Source organism: Eretmochelys imbricata, chromosome 9 (genome assembly GCF_965152235.1).
Source record: "Eretmochelys imbricata isolate rEreImb1 chromosome 9, rEreImb1.hap1, whole genome shotgun sequence".
NCBI classification, from domain to species: Eukaryota; Metazoa; Chordata; order Testudines; family Cheloniidae; genus Eretmochelys; species Eretmochelys imbricata.
The window spans coordinates 88,098,803-88,115,881 of NC_135580.1; the positions used below are offsets into that span (position 1 = coordinate 88,098,803).

The following is a 17,079-nucleotide window of genomic DNA, read 5'->3' on the forward strand; positions in this document are numbered from 1 at the left end:
GGCTGGCTTCACAGGACTCAGGATCCAATTTTTCATGAGAACACCCCGGCTGCGGAGGATATCTCTTCAGAAAAAGGATACAGGGTGCCTTTCCCCACCTTGTGTTATACTGAAACAGTCTTTTGTCTTTATTCATAGGCGGAACGATTCTCTGTCTGTTATAATGTCTTTGTTATGGCCAAGTGGTTTTGATTGATTGCATTTGTCTCTGATAGTTTTTCACTGAAAGTCTTGGGATGGATCAAGGCTAGATAACTGAGCCTCTCACGTCACTGGCTAGCCAGGGGAGGGTGACAACTCCCTCCTGCTTAAATGGACCATCTCCAAGATATTTTATCCCCTGGTGACTAACTTTTACTCCAAATTTATAAAGCATACTTTATATATACAATGTAAATACATTATTCCTTAAACATTACCCATGCATACATCTCACAATGATTATGAATCTTGATAAATTACAAGATTTCTGGAGATACCTTACACATTACTCTTTACGGATAAATATTCTGCGAGGTATTTTGCCAGAAGCTGGGAATGAGTGACACGGATGGATCACTTTATGATTACCTGTTCTGTTCATTCCCTCTGGAGCATCTGACACTGGCCACTGTCGGAAGACAGGATACTGGGCTAGATGGACCTTTGGTCTGACCCAGTAGGGCCATTCTTATGTTTTTGGTATAGTGAGTTTGTCAGGTCTGAGGTAAGAGTTGTTTGCAAAGAACAGTGGACCGTTTTCAAAGGACCCTCTGTGTCACATAGGCGATGGAGAAATCTGATGTGACTATGCAGAGTACAGGAAGGCTCTTCCAGATAGAAGGAGCTGTGGAAGAGTTGACCTTTATACCAGCAGTGCTGAGATTATGTGAAGGGGCAGTGGGATGCTGGTGTCAGATAAACAGAGAGAGTGGGAAGGAAACCAAAGAGAAAGGTCCCTGAAAGAGGCTGGAGCAAATATTAGTGAAGTTTTTCAAAGAAAGGGAACATGTTAAAACTGGATTTGTAAGTGAAAGGAGCCAAATTTTTTTGAGGAGAGGGTGATGTGGTTATATTTCTTAAAATGTGTGTGGAGATGGGCAGAGGCATTCAGCACATTTTAAAGACTGGAGAGCTGAGAGCTGGGAACACCGTAGAAAAGGGAAATGCAATGGTCAGAGTGTAGATGAAATTACAGATAAGGATCTGAGCACAGGTACATGATCTATATAGGCAATATTTAAGAAGGGTGAGAAACAGATCTGTAGACAAAGGAGATGGAAGAGGAGGAGCAGAAGCAGGAAAATCAATCAAGGATTACATTAACTATATAGACAGGACAGACAAAGGGAAGGGCTGAACTGAAGAGGAAAATAGAGGAGATTGAGTTGTGTTTGGCAGGGTGTTTGTGAAAGAACACACTATATAAAAACTGTTCAGTCCTGTAGAAATAATATCTTATCTTTAAGATATTTTGTTTAAGTGTCTGCTCAGAGAAATGGTTCCTGTCAGAGGGCAGCTGCTTCCCAAGCACTCCCTCCTGGCTTCGGGGATGTGTCTACGCTGCATAGTAAATCCGGGTTCAGACTGAGGTTTAAGCCCAATGCCCCCTAGCATCCACACACAAAGCCTCCTGATTTGCACCATAAACCTTTCAGGACCTGGGCCTGCAGACTTGCCTAGGGGTATGGGTCTCTGACACAAAGACCCATAGGCAAAGAGTCCCCTGTTCCTTTAAACAGCTCTCACTTCAGACCTGACACACTCATTACACCAGATATATATTTTGCAGGGTATTTATCCAACAGGGATATCATGTGAGATGTCTACAGCTAGCTCATAACTTGTCAAGACTCATAATCATTGTGAAATATTTAAGGAACAATCTATATATATTGAAAGTAAGCTGGAGTAGAAATTAATCACCAACAGGTAATGGGCATTGGGGATGGCCCATCCAAGCAAGAGGGAGTTGTCATTCCTTCCTAATCAGCCAGTGAGGTAACGCAAGGCTCAATTTAACAGCTTTGCTCCTTTCCAAAACTATCAACGGAAAGCCATCAAAGGCACCACTAAACAATTAAAACCTCTTAGAGGTGAAAAAGGAATATTGAAACAGACAGAGCTTTGCCCTGGCTGTAAATAGAAATAAAAGACTATTTTCAGTATAGCAGAGGGTAGGAAAAGACACCCTGCATCCATTCACTAAGGAAACTCCTTGGGGAGGAAGGATGCTTTCATGACGATCAAATGTGTAAGCACTTGGAACATAATAGGGTAATAAGGAATGGCCAGTGTGGAATTGTCAAAAGCAAATCATGCCAAACCAACCTAATTTCCTTCTTTGATAGGGTTATTGTTTTAGTGGGTTAGGAGGAAGCAGTAGATACGATATATCTTGATTTTAGTAAGACTTTTGACAAAGTCCCACATGAGATTCTCATAAGCACACTAGGGAAATGTGCTCTAAATGAAATTACTATAAGGTGGGCGAAAAGCTTATTTAAAGTCCATACGCAAAGAGTAGTTATCATTGGTTCAATGTCAAACTGATTCCACAGGGGTCAGTCCTGGGTTTGGTACTATTCAATATTTTCATTAATAACTTGGATAATGGAGTAGATAGTATGCTTATAAAATTTGGAAATGACATCAAACTGGGAGGGGTTGCAAGTGCTTTGGAGGACAGGATTAGAATTAAAAACAACCTTGACAAATTGGAGAATTGATTTTAATTCAGCAAGCTGAAATTCAGTAAAGACAAATGCAAAGTACTTAACTTAGGAAGGAAAAATCTAATGTACAACTACAAAATGGGAAATAACTGGCTAGATGGTAATACTACTGAAAAGGATCTGAGGGGGTGATAGTGGATCACAAATTAAATATGAATCAACAATGTGATGGAGCTGCGAAATGTCTAATATAATTCTGGGATGTATTAACAGAAATGTTGTATGTAAGCCATAGGAGGTAATTGTCCCACTCTCTTCGGGACTGGCGAGGCTTCAGCTGGAGTATTGTGTCCAATTCTGTTCCAATTTAGGAAAGATGGGGACAAATCGAAGAGAGCCCAGAGGAGAGCAACAAATACAATAAAAGGTTTAGAAAACCTAACATGAGGAAGGGTTAAAGAAACTGGGCATGTTTAGTTTTGAAAAAAGAAGACTGAGGAGGAACTTGATTAGTCTCCAAATATTTTATAAAGAAGACAGTGATCAATTGTTCTCCATGTGCACTGAAGATAGGACAAGAAGTAAGGGGCTTAACATACAGCAAGGGAGATATAGGTTAGATATTAGGAAAAACTTTATAAGAATAGTTAAGATCTGGAATACGCTTCTAAGGGAGGCTGTGGAATCGCCATCATTGAAGATTTTTAAGAACAGATTGGATAAACACCTGTCAGGGATGGTCTAGGTTTACTTGGTCCTGCCTCAGCGCAGCATGCTGAACTAGATGACTTCTCGAGGTCCCTTCCAGCCCTACATTTCTATGATTGTATGAACGTTTGGATCCTGTTTACTGAAAAACCATCTAGCTCTGCAATGGACTGAATTTGCAGAGGAAATCTACTTTATTAGATAGGAAAGGTAACTATTGATAAGTGTAGACTCTGGTTTGTTTTCTATGATTTTGTTTTGTATTGTAATCACTTGTTTCCACCACTCTCTCTTATTTCCTGTTAAATCTTTATTCTTACTTTAATGAACCTTACTTAGCTTTATTGTAAGTGCTCACAAGTGCTGTGCTGTTTACAGGAGTGGTGGGTTAAGATACAACTGGTAAATTGGGGCACACTGCACTTTGCTTACATAGAAGGACAATATTAGTAAAGTGTTTATGTATTTTTAGATCTTTTATAAATGTTTTGGCCGTTCTGAAAAAAAAAAGTTAAATATAATGTCCACTTTTTCTCTTCATTCATTTGCTTAAAAAGAAAAAATAAAGATCCTTGAATCTTCAAATGTTAAAGTCTGAATTGTGAGAATAAAGCCTGGTCTACACTATAGTTAGGATGATGTAAACGACTTAAGTCGACATAATTCTGTAAGCTCCCACCGATGTAAGTAGCCCACTACCTCGACTTAGTAACTTCACCTCTGTGAGAGGCGTAGCACTTAGGTCAATATATTAAGGTTGATGCAGTGCTTACAACACCTTTTGCTGCCTAACAGCCAGAGCCCTACTGCCCAGGGCTGACAACTAGAGCTCTGCTGCCTGGGACTGACAGCACAGCAGGGCTTGGGCTGTCAGCCCAGCGCAGAGGGGCTCCAGCTGTCAGTGCCCCAAAATTCCCCACACTGACAGTTACATTGGTGGAAGCACTCTTGGTGAGGACATGCGCCACCGACAGGGGTGTAATGTAGACATGAAAAACTGATTTAATTACTGCAGTGGCTCTATGTTGACATAACTTAATTTTGTAGTGTAGACTTGCCCTAAGATTTAAGAAATAAAGAGACCACTCTTTCTTTCCAATAGATTTAGAATATAGCTATCAAACTATTGGTATGACAAATATGGATCAAATGAGTTTTTAACACAAGCAAACTAGTTTTTCATAGAATCATAGAATATCAGGGTTGGAAGGGACCTCAGGAGGTCATATAATCCAACCCCCTGCTCAAAGCAGGACCAAACCCCAACTAAATCATCCCAGCCAGGGCTTTGTCAAGCCTGACCTTAAAAACTTCTAAGGAAGGAGATTCCACCACCTCCCTAGGTAACGCATTCCAGTGTTTCACCACCCTCCTAGTAAAAAAGTTTTTCCTGATACCCAACCTAAACCTCCCTCACTGCAACTTGAGACCATTACTCCTTGTTCTGTCATCTGCTACCACTGACAACAGTCTAGATCCATCCTCTTTGGAACCCCCTTTCAGGTAGTTGAAAGCAGCTATCAAATCCCCCCTCATTCTTCTCTTCCGTAGACTAAACAATCCCAGTTCCCTCAGCCTCTCCTCATAAGTCATGTGTTCCAGTCCCCTAATCATTTTTGTTGCCCTCTGCTGGATGTTTTCCAATTTTTCCACATCCTTCTTGTAGTGTGGGGCCCAAAACTGGACACAGTACTCCAGATGAGGCCTCACCAATGTCGAATAGAGGGGAACGATCACGTCCCTCGATCTGCTGGCAATGCCCTTGCTTATACATCCCAAAATGCCGTTAGCCTTCTTGGCAACAAGGGCACACTGTTGACTCATATCCAGCTTCTTGTCCACTGTAACCCCTAGGTCCTTTTCTGCAGAACTGCTGCCTAGCCATTCGGTCCCTAGTCTGTAGTGGTGCATGGGATTTTTCCATCGTAAGTGCAGGACTCTGCACTTGTCCTTGTTGAACCTCATCAGATTTCTTTTAGCTCAATCCTCTAATTTGTCTAGGTCCCTCTGTATCCTATCCCTACCCTCCAGCGTATCTACCTCTCCTTCCATTTTAGTGTCATCTGCAAACTTGCTGAGGGTGCAATCCACACCATCATCAAGCCCTCGGATCGCTTGACTGCAACTGCATCATTAAAAGCTATACAAATTAACATTACCGTTACAAATGTGTAGAACAGAGCTACAGAATTAGATAGTCATATTGATGCCCTTTTGCTAAATATCTAAGCATAAATTTATTTTAGTCAGTTTGTAAAGTCACAGGCATATACATGGATGTCAGTCTAGGGGATATGGGGATGTCTGAGGGAGAGATGAGCGGGAAGTTGCTACAGACTCAGCGCTACCACTGTGGGATTGTTGGAAGCCCAGTGTTTGTGGCTTATTTGGTGGAGTTGCTGGGCATCCAGTGTTTGCAATACATTGGGGAGGGGCAGTTGCTGGAGAATGGGGGTTATCACTGTGAGAGGGGATTTGCTGCAGGCCTGCTATTTGGGGGGGGGGGGGGCAGCGACTTAGGACCCGGTGTATTTGGGGAAGTTGATGGAGGCCTGGTATATTGCGATGTATTTGGTGGGTGGACTGCAGGGGACTTGGTGTATTTGGGGGAGACTGGTGAAGTCCCAGGTTTACTGGTGTCTTTGAGGGAAGGTTGCAGGGGGCCCATGGGTATTTGGGGAGTGTTGCAAGGACCTTCAGTGGGTGGATAGCAGGGGGCCCAATGTATTGGGGGGGGGGATTGTTGGGGGCCCAATGTATTTGGGGCACTTGCTGCGGGCCGGGTGTATTTAGAAGGGGAATTACAAGGGGTCTGGCTTTACCCCTGCATTCAGTGGGTGGATTGCAGGGGGCTGGATGTAGCTGGGTGGGTTGCTGGGGCCCAGTGATGTTGGTGTATGGGGGGGGCAGGGTGTCACTGGCGTACGGGGGGAGAGCGCTGGGGGCCAGAGGTTACCGGTGTATTTGGGGGCTGCTAGGCGTTCGGTGCTACCGATGTCTTTGATGGGGGGTTGCTGGGGGCCCGGGGTTGCCGGAGTATCTGGCGGGGGGGATTGGGACTCGCTAGGTCCGGCGGTGCCCGGCCGGGGAGGTTTGCGGGCAGGCGGCAGTGCTGTGGCTCGGCAGCCGCACGCTGAGGCGAGGCGGGCTCCGGCGCGTTCTGCCGCGGCTCAGGGGGGGGCGCGTGTTCTTCTCCCAGGCTGCCCCGGGCCCGTTTCCCGTCATGCCTGGCGGGCCGGCCCGTCCCCTCTGACCCGGGGCCGTCGCTCCCCCATCCGGGCTCTCGGCGCCACACGGGGAAGATGGCGGCGGCGGGGGCGCTCCCTGCCGAGTGGATAAAGAACTGGGAGAAATCGGGCAAGAGCGAGTTGTGAGTGTGGGGCCGCGCGGGAGGGGCGCGGAGGGGCCCGGGCGCCGGAGCCTGGGGCCCGCCGGCCGGAGCCTGGGGCCCGGTCGGGCGGAGGGGCCGGGAGCTGGGAACGGAGAGGGGGTAGAGGGCAGGGCTCCGGGCTGCGTTCGCCACACCGCACCCCGAAGGGCTGAGCTCCCGCTACCGGGTCTGTGCCCTTTCACCCTCACTAACGCCCCCCTCCCTCGGCCCAGCTCGCTGGGCTCTGGGGTATACGAGTCCCAAGCGCCCCCTCCTGTCCTTGGGCTAAGCTCCCCCGAGCGTTGGCCCCCGTTTGCCCCCAGTCCCTCCGCCCGCGGGGCTGAGCCCAAGGCTCCCGAGTTCGCCTGTCTTCGCCAGTGCCGAAGCGTCAGGCGCCCCAGTGCTGAGCTTCCCTGGCAAGGCCCCAGCCCCGAAATCCTTCGATCCGAGGGATTTAATGCTCACGTCTCTTCCCCGATCCAGCCCAGGGTGGTCGCTGCGATGGATGGTTCCTCCCATCCCTCCCTTGTGCTCCTGCGAGGGGGCCTTTGTGCCAGGAGAGGTCCACTCAGCCCTCCCCAATCCATCTGGGTCCACTAGGCTTGGCAGAGAAAAGAGCTGCCTTGTCAGCATCCCCTAGATACTAGTCCTAAGAGATCTCCACCTTGGCAGGTTACCTGCTTGTATTGCCCACTATGTATTGGGGTTGCCTTTGATCAGGAGGTTTGACTTGAAATTCACAATCTCCTCAATTTAACGTTGACTTGTTACTTGGGATGAAGGTTTTTTTTAATATTTTAGATTAATCGGAAGGGCTCTTTAAAAACTTCTCTCTCTCTGCCTTTTATTAAAAGTGATGAAGCTTTCAAAGTTAAATTTTAAGCATAGAATATTTTGTGGTGAATTTCAGGGAGACATAGTATCCACAGCATCATTAATTTCCCTTCCTCAAATTGGCAAAGCTTTACAGTCCTCTTAAAAGCTGGATGAGGGGAAGGGGTGGTGAGGTGAATGGCGAATGTAGACACCCTCTGCAAACACCACCGTTCTTCTCTTGATCTCTTCCATTTTGTAGTGGAAGGAGGGCCCTGTTGTCAGTGCCCTTGTGTCATGCTATATATAGGCTTGATGTGACCGTGGCTTAAATATGTTTTTGTCTATACTAAAAACTAAACTATATTATGACCAAATAAAGAAACAGCTGTATGGTAATAGGGTCCCCTGACAAGTAGTAACTGCAGTGTAGATGGGCCTATAAAGAAGCTAAAGTTCAAACTCCTTTTTAACTTTCCCTGTTTAGGATTCTGTGTTGACAACTGATTTCACAATAAACTTGAAAGATAGTGAATAAGTATAGAGACCATATATTAGCCACAGTTTACGAATTTTGGTTCAATATGATTAATTTTTAAAAACCCTCTTATGATAGTTGGGTAATACAAAGTTAATGTTGAGAGATATTTCATAGTTGATTGTGTAAAGATATGTGCGTTGTTTGAAGACTCTGTAGTGCTATAAAAGCAAATTTGCAGCAGTTTAGAAGGGGTGGATTAGCTTATTCTTTGGCTATTATAGGATTCAAACAGATCAGCTAAACCATTTTCTAACAAAGAGACAGACTATCTTAGAAATGTGTTACACAAAAGTATTCTACCCTAGCCTTTGAAGCCATGATTTTAAAAAACAAAACAGAATATAAAATGATTTTGGTCCATTCATGATGGCTTATCACAGTGTTACCAGTTTAAATCTTTTAAAAGTGAGGAACTGTATCTTTATCAAACATTCCAGAAGATTTCTTGTGGACCAAAATTCTGGTTTCCTTGGGAGTACATACTGAGCAATTTTGCTAGAATTTTTATTCTGAAACACTGACCAGTCCCTCTGTTAATAAAGAAAAGCAATTATTGATTGCATTTTACATTTAGTTTAGATACTGAAATGAAATGCTTCAAAAATATTTTATAACAGTTCTAGAAGTGAAGAATTAGAAGCTTAGAAAGGGTGCTAGGTGCTTTGCAGGAGACCTAGGACATGATTCCGGCTCTAAAGAGCTTGCAGTCTAAATTAAATATATAGCATGACTGATTAAGTTCATAAACTGTGGGAAGGGGATGAGATGCAGAAGGACAACACCTGTAATTCTAGCAACTAAAGCTAAGTGACAAGTGTTAGCAAAACTTGTTTTACACATCTTTTTCATTGGGGGTAAGCTCCTATTCTCAAGCCAATGTTTAGTCTTCAAGCATGGTGGGGTTGGGCAAAACAGCAGCAAAATATCAGCTTTCACTCAAATAAGAACAAGGAATTGTCTGGGGAACAATCTATGCTGAGTAGGAAGAAAAGGTGAGGAAAGAGAGGAAAATTCATTAATTGCTGGTAATGTAAGGTAGCTTATGAGATCCAGCAAGATCACAGTCTGAAAAATGGTATGTTGGCAAAGTTATTAGTTATCTATACTTCAGCATCATTTTACAAGTTGGGAATTGCCCTAATGAAACAGACCAAATACTTTGTCTTGTTTAGTATTTTGATTCTTGACTGTGACCAGTTCTGGATGCTCAAAAGGCAGAAATAAACAGCCCACTATATATTGCTCCTATATAATACTGTATAAAAGTGTGGTGATCAAGTTATGCTCTGAAGCATGAGAGTTGATGGTTTTTGTAATATTATTAGGGCTGTCAAGCGATTAAAAAAATCAATCATGAGTAATCATGCTGTTAATAATAGAGTACAATTTATTTAAATATTTTTGGATGTTTTCTACATTTTCAAATATATTCAGTTACAACACAGAATACAAACTGTACCGTGCACACTTTATATTTATTTTTGATTACAAACATTTCCATTGTGAAAAAGAAAAGAAATAGTATTTTTCAGTTCACCTAATACAAGTATTGTAGTGCAATCTCTTTACCATGAAAGTTGAACTTACAAATGTAGAATTATGTACAAAACTCCCCTGTATTAAAAAATAAAACAATGTAAAACTTTAGAACTTACAAGTCCAATTAGTCCTACTTCTTGTTCATCCAGTCGCTCAGACAGACAAGTTTGTTTACATTTGCAAAAGATAATGCTGCCCGCTTCTTGTTTACAATGTCACCTGAAAGTGAGAACAGGCGTTTGAATGGCACAGTTGTAGCTGGCATCTCAAGATATTTACATGGCAGATTTGTTAAAGAGTCGTGTGTACCTTGATGCTTCAGCCACCATTTCAGAGGACATGTGTCCATGCTGATGAAGGGTTCTGTTTGATAACGGTCCAAAGCAGTGAGGACCAACAAATGTTCGTTTTTATCATCTGAGTCAGATGCAACCAACAGAAGGTTGATTTTCTTTTTTGGTGGTTTGGGTTCTATAGTTTCCGCATCAGAGTGTTGCTCTTTTAAGACATCAGAAAGCATGCTCAACACCTTATCCCTCTCAGATTTTGGAGGGCACTTCAGATTCTTAAATCTTGGGTCGAATGCTTAGCTATCTTTAGAAATTCCACATTGGTATCTTTTTTGCATTTTGTCAAATTTGCAGTGAAAGTGTTCTTAAATGAACAACGTGTGCTGGATCATCATCTGAGACTGCTATAACATGAAATATATGGCAGAATGCAAATAAAAGAGAGCAGGAGACATACAATTCTCCCACAAGGAGTTTGGTCACAAATTTAATTAACACATTATTTTTTTAACAAGCGTCATCAGCACGGAAGCATGTCCTCTGGAACGATGGCCAGAGCATGAAGAGGCATATGAATCTTTAGTGCATCTCGCATGTAAATAGGTTGCGACACCAGCTACATCGGTGCCATGCGAACGCCTGTTCTCACTTTCAGGTGACATTGTAGTTAAGAAGCACTATCTCCCCTAAATGTAAACAAACTTGTTTCTCTTTGCGATTGGCTGAACAAGAAGTAGGACTGAGTAGACTTGTAGGGTCTAAAGTTTTACATAGTTTTGTTTTTGAGTGCCGTTTTGTAACAAAAAACTCTAAATTTGTAACTTGCACTTTCATGATAAAGAGATTGTACTACAGTACCTGTATGAGGTGAATTGAAAAATACTATTTCTTTATCATTTTTACAGTGCAAATATTTGTAATAAAAATAATATAAAGTAAGCACTGTACTCTTTGTATTCCGTGTTGTAATTGAAATTGATATATTGAAAATGTAGAAAAACATCCAAAAATATTTAATAAACAATAGAATACCAATTGAAATTTAACAGTGAGATTAATCACGATTAATTTTTTTAAGTTAATCATGTGAGTTTACTGCGATTAATCAACAGCTCTAAATATTATTCTAGCTAGTCTGATCTTTTGTACTTTTTAAAAAGTCTTTCTTTGTTTTGATAAACAAGTGTGACAAATGTATCAAAGAGCATGGAGTGGATCATGTTACTGTAAGTTTAAAAAATGCAATATCTATCATCAGCATTGACAAAGAGATTAAGACAATTCAATCTATGCACTATTCTAAGCAATATGAAAAATACTAAATCTTAAAGTTAACACTGTTATGACCTAAGCCATTGATACTCAAATAACAGATCATAAAGATTCTAGACATATCCATAGATGGCTACTATCTAAAATAAGAATATGACTTATTAGTCTAAGCCAGTGATTCCCAAACTTGTTCAGTCGCTTGTGCAGGGAAAGCCCCTGGCGGGCTGGGCCAGTTTGTTTACCTGCCGCGTCAGCAGGTTTGTCTGATCACGGCTCCCATTGGCCGCGGTTCACTGCTCCAAGCCAATGGGAGCCGCTGGAAGTGGTGCGGGCCGAGGGACATACTGGCTGCTGCAGAACAAGTTTGGGAACCACTGGTCTAAGCGGTCAGCCATCCGATTCCTAAAAATTCTTCACAACCTTTATTTATAATTATTTATAATTGTACACTTTATAAACTAAGCATGTAAATAACATGTAAAAACAGTAACTGTGTAACCGATTAAAATTCTGTTGGTTACACGGTTAAACATTTTCCCATAGGAATTAGGGTGTGGGGTGTGCTGCAGCACCCAGGTGTTTTATGTGGGTCCCCGCTGCCGGCCCCTGCACCCAGGGGTCCCTGCTGCCGCCTAGCATCCTGGCTGTGGGGCTGGCAGCCAGGACGGACCCCAACTGCTCTGGGATGCCAGGTGGCTGTAGGGCTGGCAGCCCGGAGGGACCCCAGGCGCACAGGGCGGCAGCTGAGACCCTGGGCGAAGTTTAATCGTTAACAGAAACCGATAAGAATCAAGCATATTGGCTAACCAGTTAAACTCATACATCCCTATTATAAACTTAATTTAATTAGCTCTTTTACTGACTTGTAATGTCTAGTCCTTAGACAATTTTTGAACTATTTGTCGCAATCAGTATCTTGCATCAGTGAATTTCACATACCAGTTATCTGTTGGAAAAAAGTATTTAAAATTTTCTGCCTTTTAATTTATGTGTCACTTGTTTTTGAGAGAGGTTAGTTAGTGCTGGTCATTCTTTTTCTTTTCTTACTAACTACTCTTAATCTTCTTGAAAGCTCCCACAATTGTAACTTGGTTTTAGTCCTGTGTTTTTTTTAAATGAGGTGACCCAAACTGAACATTTTTCACGGTGAGGTCATTTTTTTTTATATGCGCGCGTTCGCATGTCCATGTGTGTCTCTTAACCCTTCTAAGTATACCATAGTATCTTATTTGTGTTTCACCACTGCTTGGTACTGGGTGGATTTACCCATTGAATTTATACAATGACAACTTTGTTTTCTCGTGAATTAAAAAACTAATCCAGGAATGTGTAGTGTGTCAGAGTAGCTTTAATGATTTCTTTGGCCAGCTTAAACAATGGATTGATCTTCAAGATGCGCTGAAAGAGCATTCTTGATATTTTGAGTCTCCTTTCAGTTTGTCGTATGTGATGGGAGTTTATATTTGTCTGTAGTACAGAGACAACTTAAAACCTTTGAACTTGTATTAAGATCTGCTGAAGTGGACCCTTCAGTGCACAGTGGAGTTCCATTAACATCACAGCTTGTTGATCCATTATAAAAACTGATATCAGAAGGACTTTATGTACTCCAAAGGGTCTGCCTGAGTGGATCCCAGTGAAAGATCAGGGACTTAGTTTGGCTGTTAATTTTAAGCAGAAAGTAGAAATGACTGCATATAGGCTGACTGTAAAGGGTACTAATTAATCCACTTAATATTTAAGAAAATACACAGTAGACTCAGAAGAAAGACTAGGCTGAGATCAGATGGCCTGAAATAGTTCTTGTGAAGAGATATTGATTTTTGTAAATGCTTTTAAAGGTCTATTTATCTTGGTTAATGATGAATAGAAGAAACTTCACCATTATTAATAGAATGAAATAGAAGCTTCTTGGCCCCAACTTTAGAACTAGACCTGTCCATGTTATGTGATATGTTAGAGAGAATCTATTGTGTTTTCTGTAACAGTAAAAAAGCAATAATAATAATTTGAGCCATACCTTCACTTTATGTGGCAAGAAAGCTTCCATAGTGTAGCTGTACAGTGAACCTGCTTATTACATTATATTTACATTTGAAATGGCTCATTTTTCTTAATGTTTTACAGGGTGCATTGGTTGTAAGCAGCCTGAGTGACGGCTATGATTGTTGTATGAGCTTTCTTTAGAAGAGTTAATATGTAATTTTGGTTATGATATCAAGGAAGCCTAATATTTTTATAAGTAATCTACATTATAACGTACTGCTATGAGTTTATGTATCTTTATGAGAGAATATAGAGATTCATTTTTAATTCTCTGAAACTCTGAAATGAATTGTAATATCTAAAGTTGTGGTCCTTACAAGAATATAATTGTTCTCTTGCAAACTTTAAAAAAAATCTGATTTGAGCAGTCTTCTACGTTTTTATAAATGTAGGTATTTACACATTTTTTAGGTCTCTGCTCTTATGCTTTGGGGCCTGATCTTGCAATGAGAACAACGCTGGAAGATCCAGGCATCCTTGAGAAGCACTTTTGAAGTCAAAGCCCCACCTGGGTGCACAGATAGCTATTTTAAAAAAATAAACAAAGAAACTTAAAATATATAAGGTCTTCTCTTTCACAATCCAGTGTTGTTGTTTTTAAAGTGGATACAAGATTATTTAGAATGCTGTTGTGTATTTTTTAAAATAAGGGAATTGCACAATATAAAACAGACACTGATCCAGATGACAGAACCCTTCAGCCTATAATTATCTTTTTATATTTTTATTTAAAGATTAAAATAGCTACTTAGTAGTGTGTGCACACTCCTCCCCTTTGCTGGGATTATGTTCTGTGAAATCATGTGAATGCTTAGCATTAAAAAGTGAACAAATATTTCAAACATACATTTGGGCAAAAGTTCAATAATGGCCACTAGAAAGATACTTGCATGTCACTTCTTAATGATAATATGTAAGTGGCAGTGCTTCCTTGCCTACTTTCATGTCTTTATATTGCCTTAATTTCTCAGTTTTCTGATAGTCATGCTGAGAAAGTGTGGCAATCCAGAAGTTAGGGTATGGAAGTTCTACTACATTTGTAACTTTTCTAAATTAAGATCCTAATTTTAGCTTTAAGTATTGAATAAAGGTTATGTTTTGGTTTTCAACTTGTTTGGCTTGTCAAAATAATCTAAAATAACTAGATACATATAGAACAGCAAACCGTACTATATAATTCTTTTTAAAACTAAACTTCATGACTGATTTTGAAAACTGAAATTGTATAAAGAATATTTCTCTTTTCAGTTTGCAATTATGCCGCACACTCAGTGAAAATAAAAGCCATGAAAATGTGACTTTCAGAGGTAAGTTGATATTATCCAATATACTTGGAGTGTATATATATATGAAATTGATCAGGGTTCAGTGTGTGCCTGGATGGAATGTCAGTATGTATGGTGATTGCTGCACAATAAGGAGGGGAGCTCAGTGCATAAAGCAAGGAGGATATCCATTTACACAGATTCAGTTAACCTCAAACATTCACATAGGAAGTATGCAAAGGGAACTCTCTGCAGACCTGCAACCAGTCTTTGGTTGGGGAGGTGGACTTCTTCACCATAGCTCCTTGTGAAGTTCCATATGCAAAGCCCTACTACTTACGTTTTGTGGAGAGCTGAGTTTTATTCTAACAAGGAATTAGGTAAATAAGAAATGCTTGGAACGTACAGAAGTAGTTGCTTAATAATGCAAGTATAAACTCTTAAACATATTGTTCAGTTTGCTCCTATAGAGTTATAGTTCTTAGTTTCCAATTCTGTCTTCCTTGGGTAAATATATTGCTGGTTTTAGTTTCTAAAGTTCCAGTTTTTAAAAGGGTTTTAACATTTATTCTAAAATGCGTGTACTTACAATTTTGGTGGGGGGGCTTTAAGAATTAGAATGATTAAAATGTCCAAGGACAAATAGCAAGGCATAGTTTTGCAACATAAACAAGAGAAATTGAATTTGGCTTTGTTTGCTTTGTATGATTCCCTGAAAGGAAAGATTCAATATTATGGAGTCTGCAAAGCTGCTTACTTTATTTAGGTGGTGTCTGGGGATCTTGTTAAAACAGTTGCTTTGGGAAACGATAAAAGCAGAGGGGATTATTTATTGTGAAACACAAATATGATTATAATTAATTTTGTAAAGTAAAAAGTATTTAATGTTAAATCAGTAAAATTGCAAAAATATATTTTAACTCCCAAATATGTTTAGTACAAGTCATTGTTTTAATACAAGGCTGATGGCCCAAAAATGAGCTGTTTTCAATCGTCATCTTCCTGTACTGACTTTTATAAACTTGAGATTCAAACTTTCATTGAAATTTATAAAGCTCTCTAGAACTTGTGATATTTCCTTCCTATTAAAGAAAGTTACTAGATTTGTGACATATTTACAAAATTGAAATTTACGCAGTCTTTATAATTGAACAATTCTCATTCAGTTAAAACATAAAAAGGTCCGATTCTGCTCTCACAATGATGTAAAATGGAAATAACTCCATTTAAATCAGTGTTTTGTGTTATAAAACTAGTGAGAGGAAATCAGGCCCACAGTCTTCTGGGGAACTCATATTTATCTATTTCAGAAAATACATTAGCTTGATGAAGACAAAACACTTCACATTTTCTTTTTTTGGTAGATGCTTAGATACAACAATGATGCTTTCAATACAAAAAGAATAAAACTGTGATTAATTTATCTTATTTTTGTGTGAATTGTTACTACCAGCAGTGATCACTTCTTAAAATTCGGAGTAAGTTCTATATCAAATTCAACCACTGCTTCCTTTTTATATTTAAAATTATTTATTTGTATTATTATTATTATTTATTATTATTGTAGTGTCCTAGAAACACCAGACAAGGATTCTGGTTCCATTGGGGTATGTGCTATACAAGCAAATAGGACAGTCTCTGCCCCTAAGAGTTTTTTGCTATACTTTAACATGTGCTCCAGATGCTGTTTCTCTCTTAGAATAAGTTGAGATTTAAGCTGAGAACAGAAGGTCTGTAAGTGTAGTAGAGTATGCTTCTGTCTCATCTGATGACTAAGGTATCAGACTTTTAAAATTATTTCTGGAGCATATGTTGACCTACTATAAAATGCTTCTGAATTATATATTTCAAATATCCTAAATATCTGCCCAAAATTTAAACCCCCTCAAACGTCTACTTCTGAAATAATACCATTATTTATTTAGAAGATTGCCTTTTCTCAATATTGCAGCTGATCTTGGAAAAAATATCTTTGACTGTCTAGTTAGGTGAATAACTTTGACTAACTGATTATTTTGAAGATTAGCATAATCAATTAATGAAGATTGAAAGCCGAGGACAAAAACATAGGAGTTGTCATATTGGATCAGACCTGAGGTTCATATAGTTCGTTATCCTGTTTCTGACTGGCCAGTACCATATATTTCGGAGGAAGATGTAAGATTGCTGCAGTATGGAGGTTTGGGGTTACCTGTCCCCACATTAGGTCCCCTCCTGAATTCTAATAGAGATTGTCTTAAGATCTGAAGAATTAGAGTTCCTTCATCAGAAATACTACATTAAAGAAAATTAAGACCTTCTTGCCCAACTCTGAAATTAAACAATTCCATGCTATTAATGTAATTTCAGGTTAGAGTTTTGTATTCCCAATGTATAGACGTCAAAAAGATCCATGATCTAAATACTCATTGAGCACACTGTTGATGTTTACTATTTTCATCTGGGTGTTTTGTATAGCTATGTGTACACGGCTTGGTAGAAGTGTGATTTTTATGCGCGTGTTCACATAGTTGTGCTAACTCTCAGTGAGCTAGCGCAATATAAATAGCAGTGTAGTCACACTATAACACTGCTTGTGGCC

The 17,079-nt window shown here is 40.2% G+C and overlaps 1 protein-coding gene across 2 annotated transcripts in view; it reads left to right on the plus strand.

The window, feature by feature from the left end:
• The first annotated feature begins 6,615 nt into the window (after nt 1-6,615).
• The window catches only part of THOC2 (THO complex subunit 2), a 108,786-nt gene continuing 98,322 nt past the window's right edge, over nt 6,616-17,079 (plus strand). For both annotated transcript variants that reach the window (XM_077827259.1, XM_077827260.1), the window contains exons 1-2: nt 6,616-6,732; nt 14,482-14,540. In XM_077827259.1, coding sequence (XP_077683385.1) covers nt 6,665-6,732; nt 14,482-14,540 — 127 coding nt within the window. In that variant the 5' untranslated portion in view covers nt 6,616-6,664. The remainder of the gene's footprint in view (nt 6,733-14,481; nt 14,541-17,079) is intronic.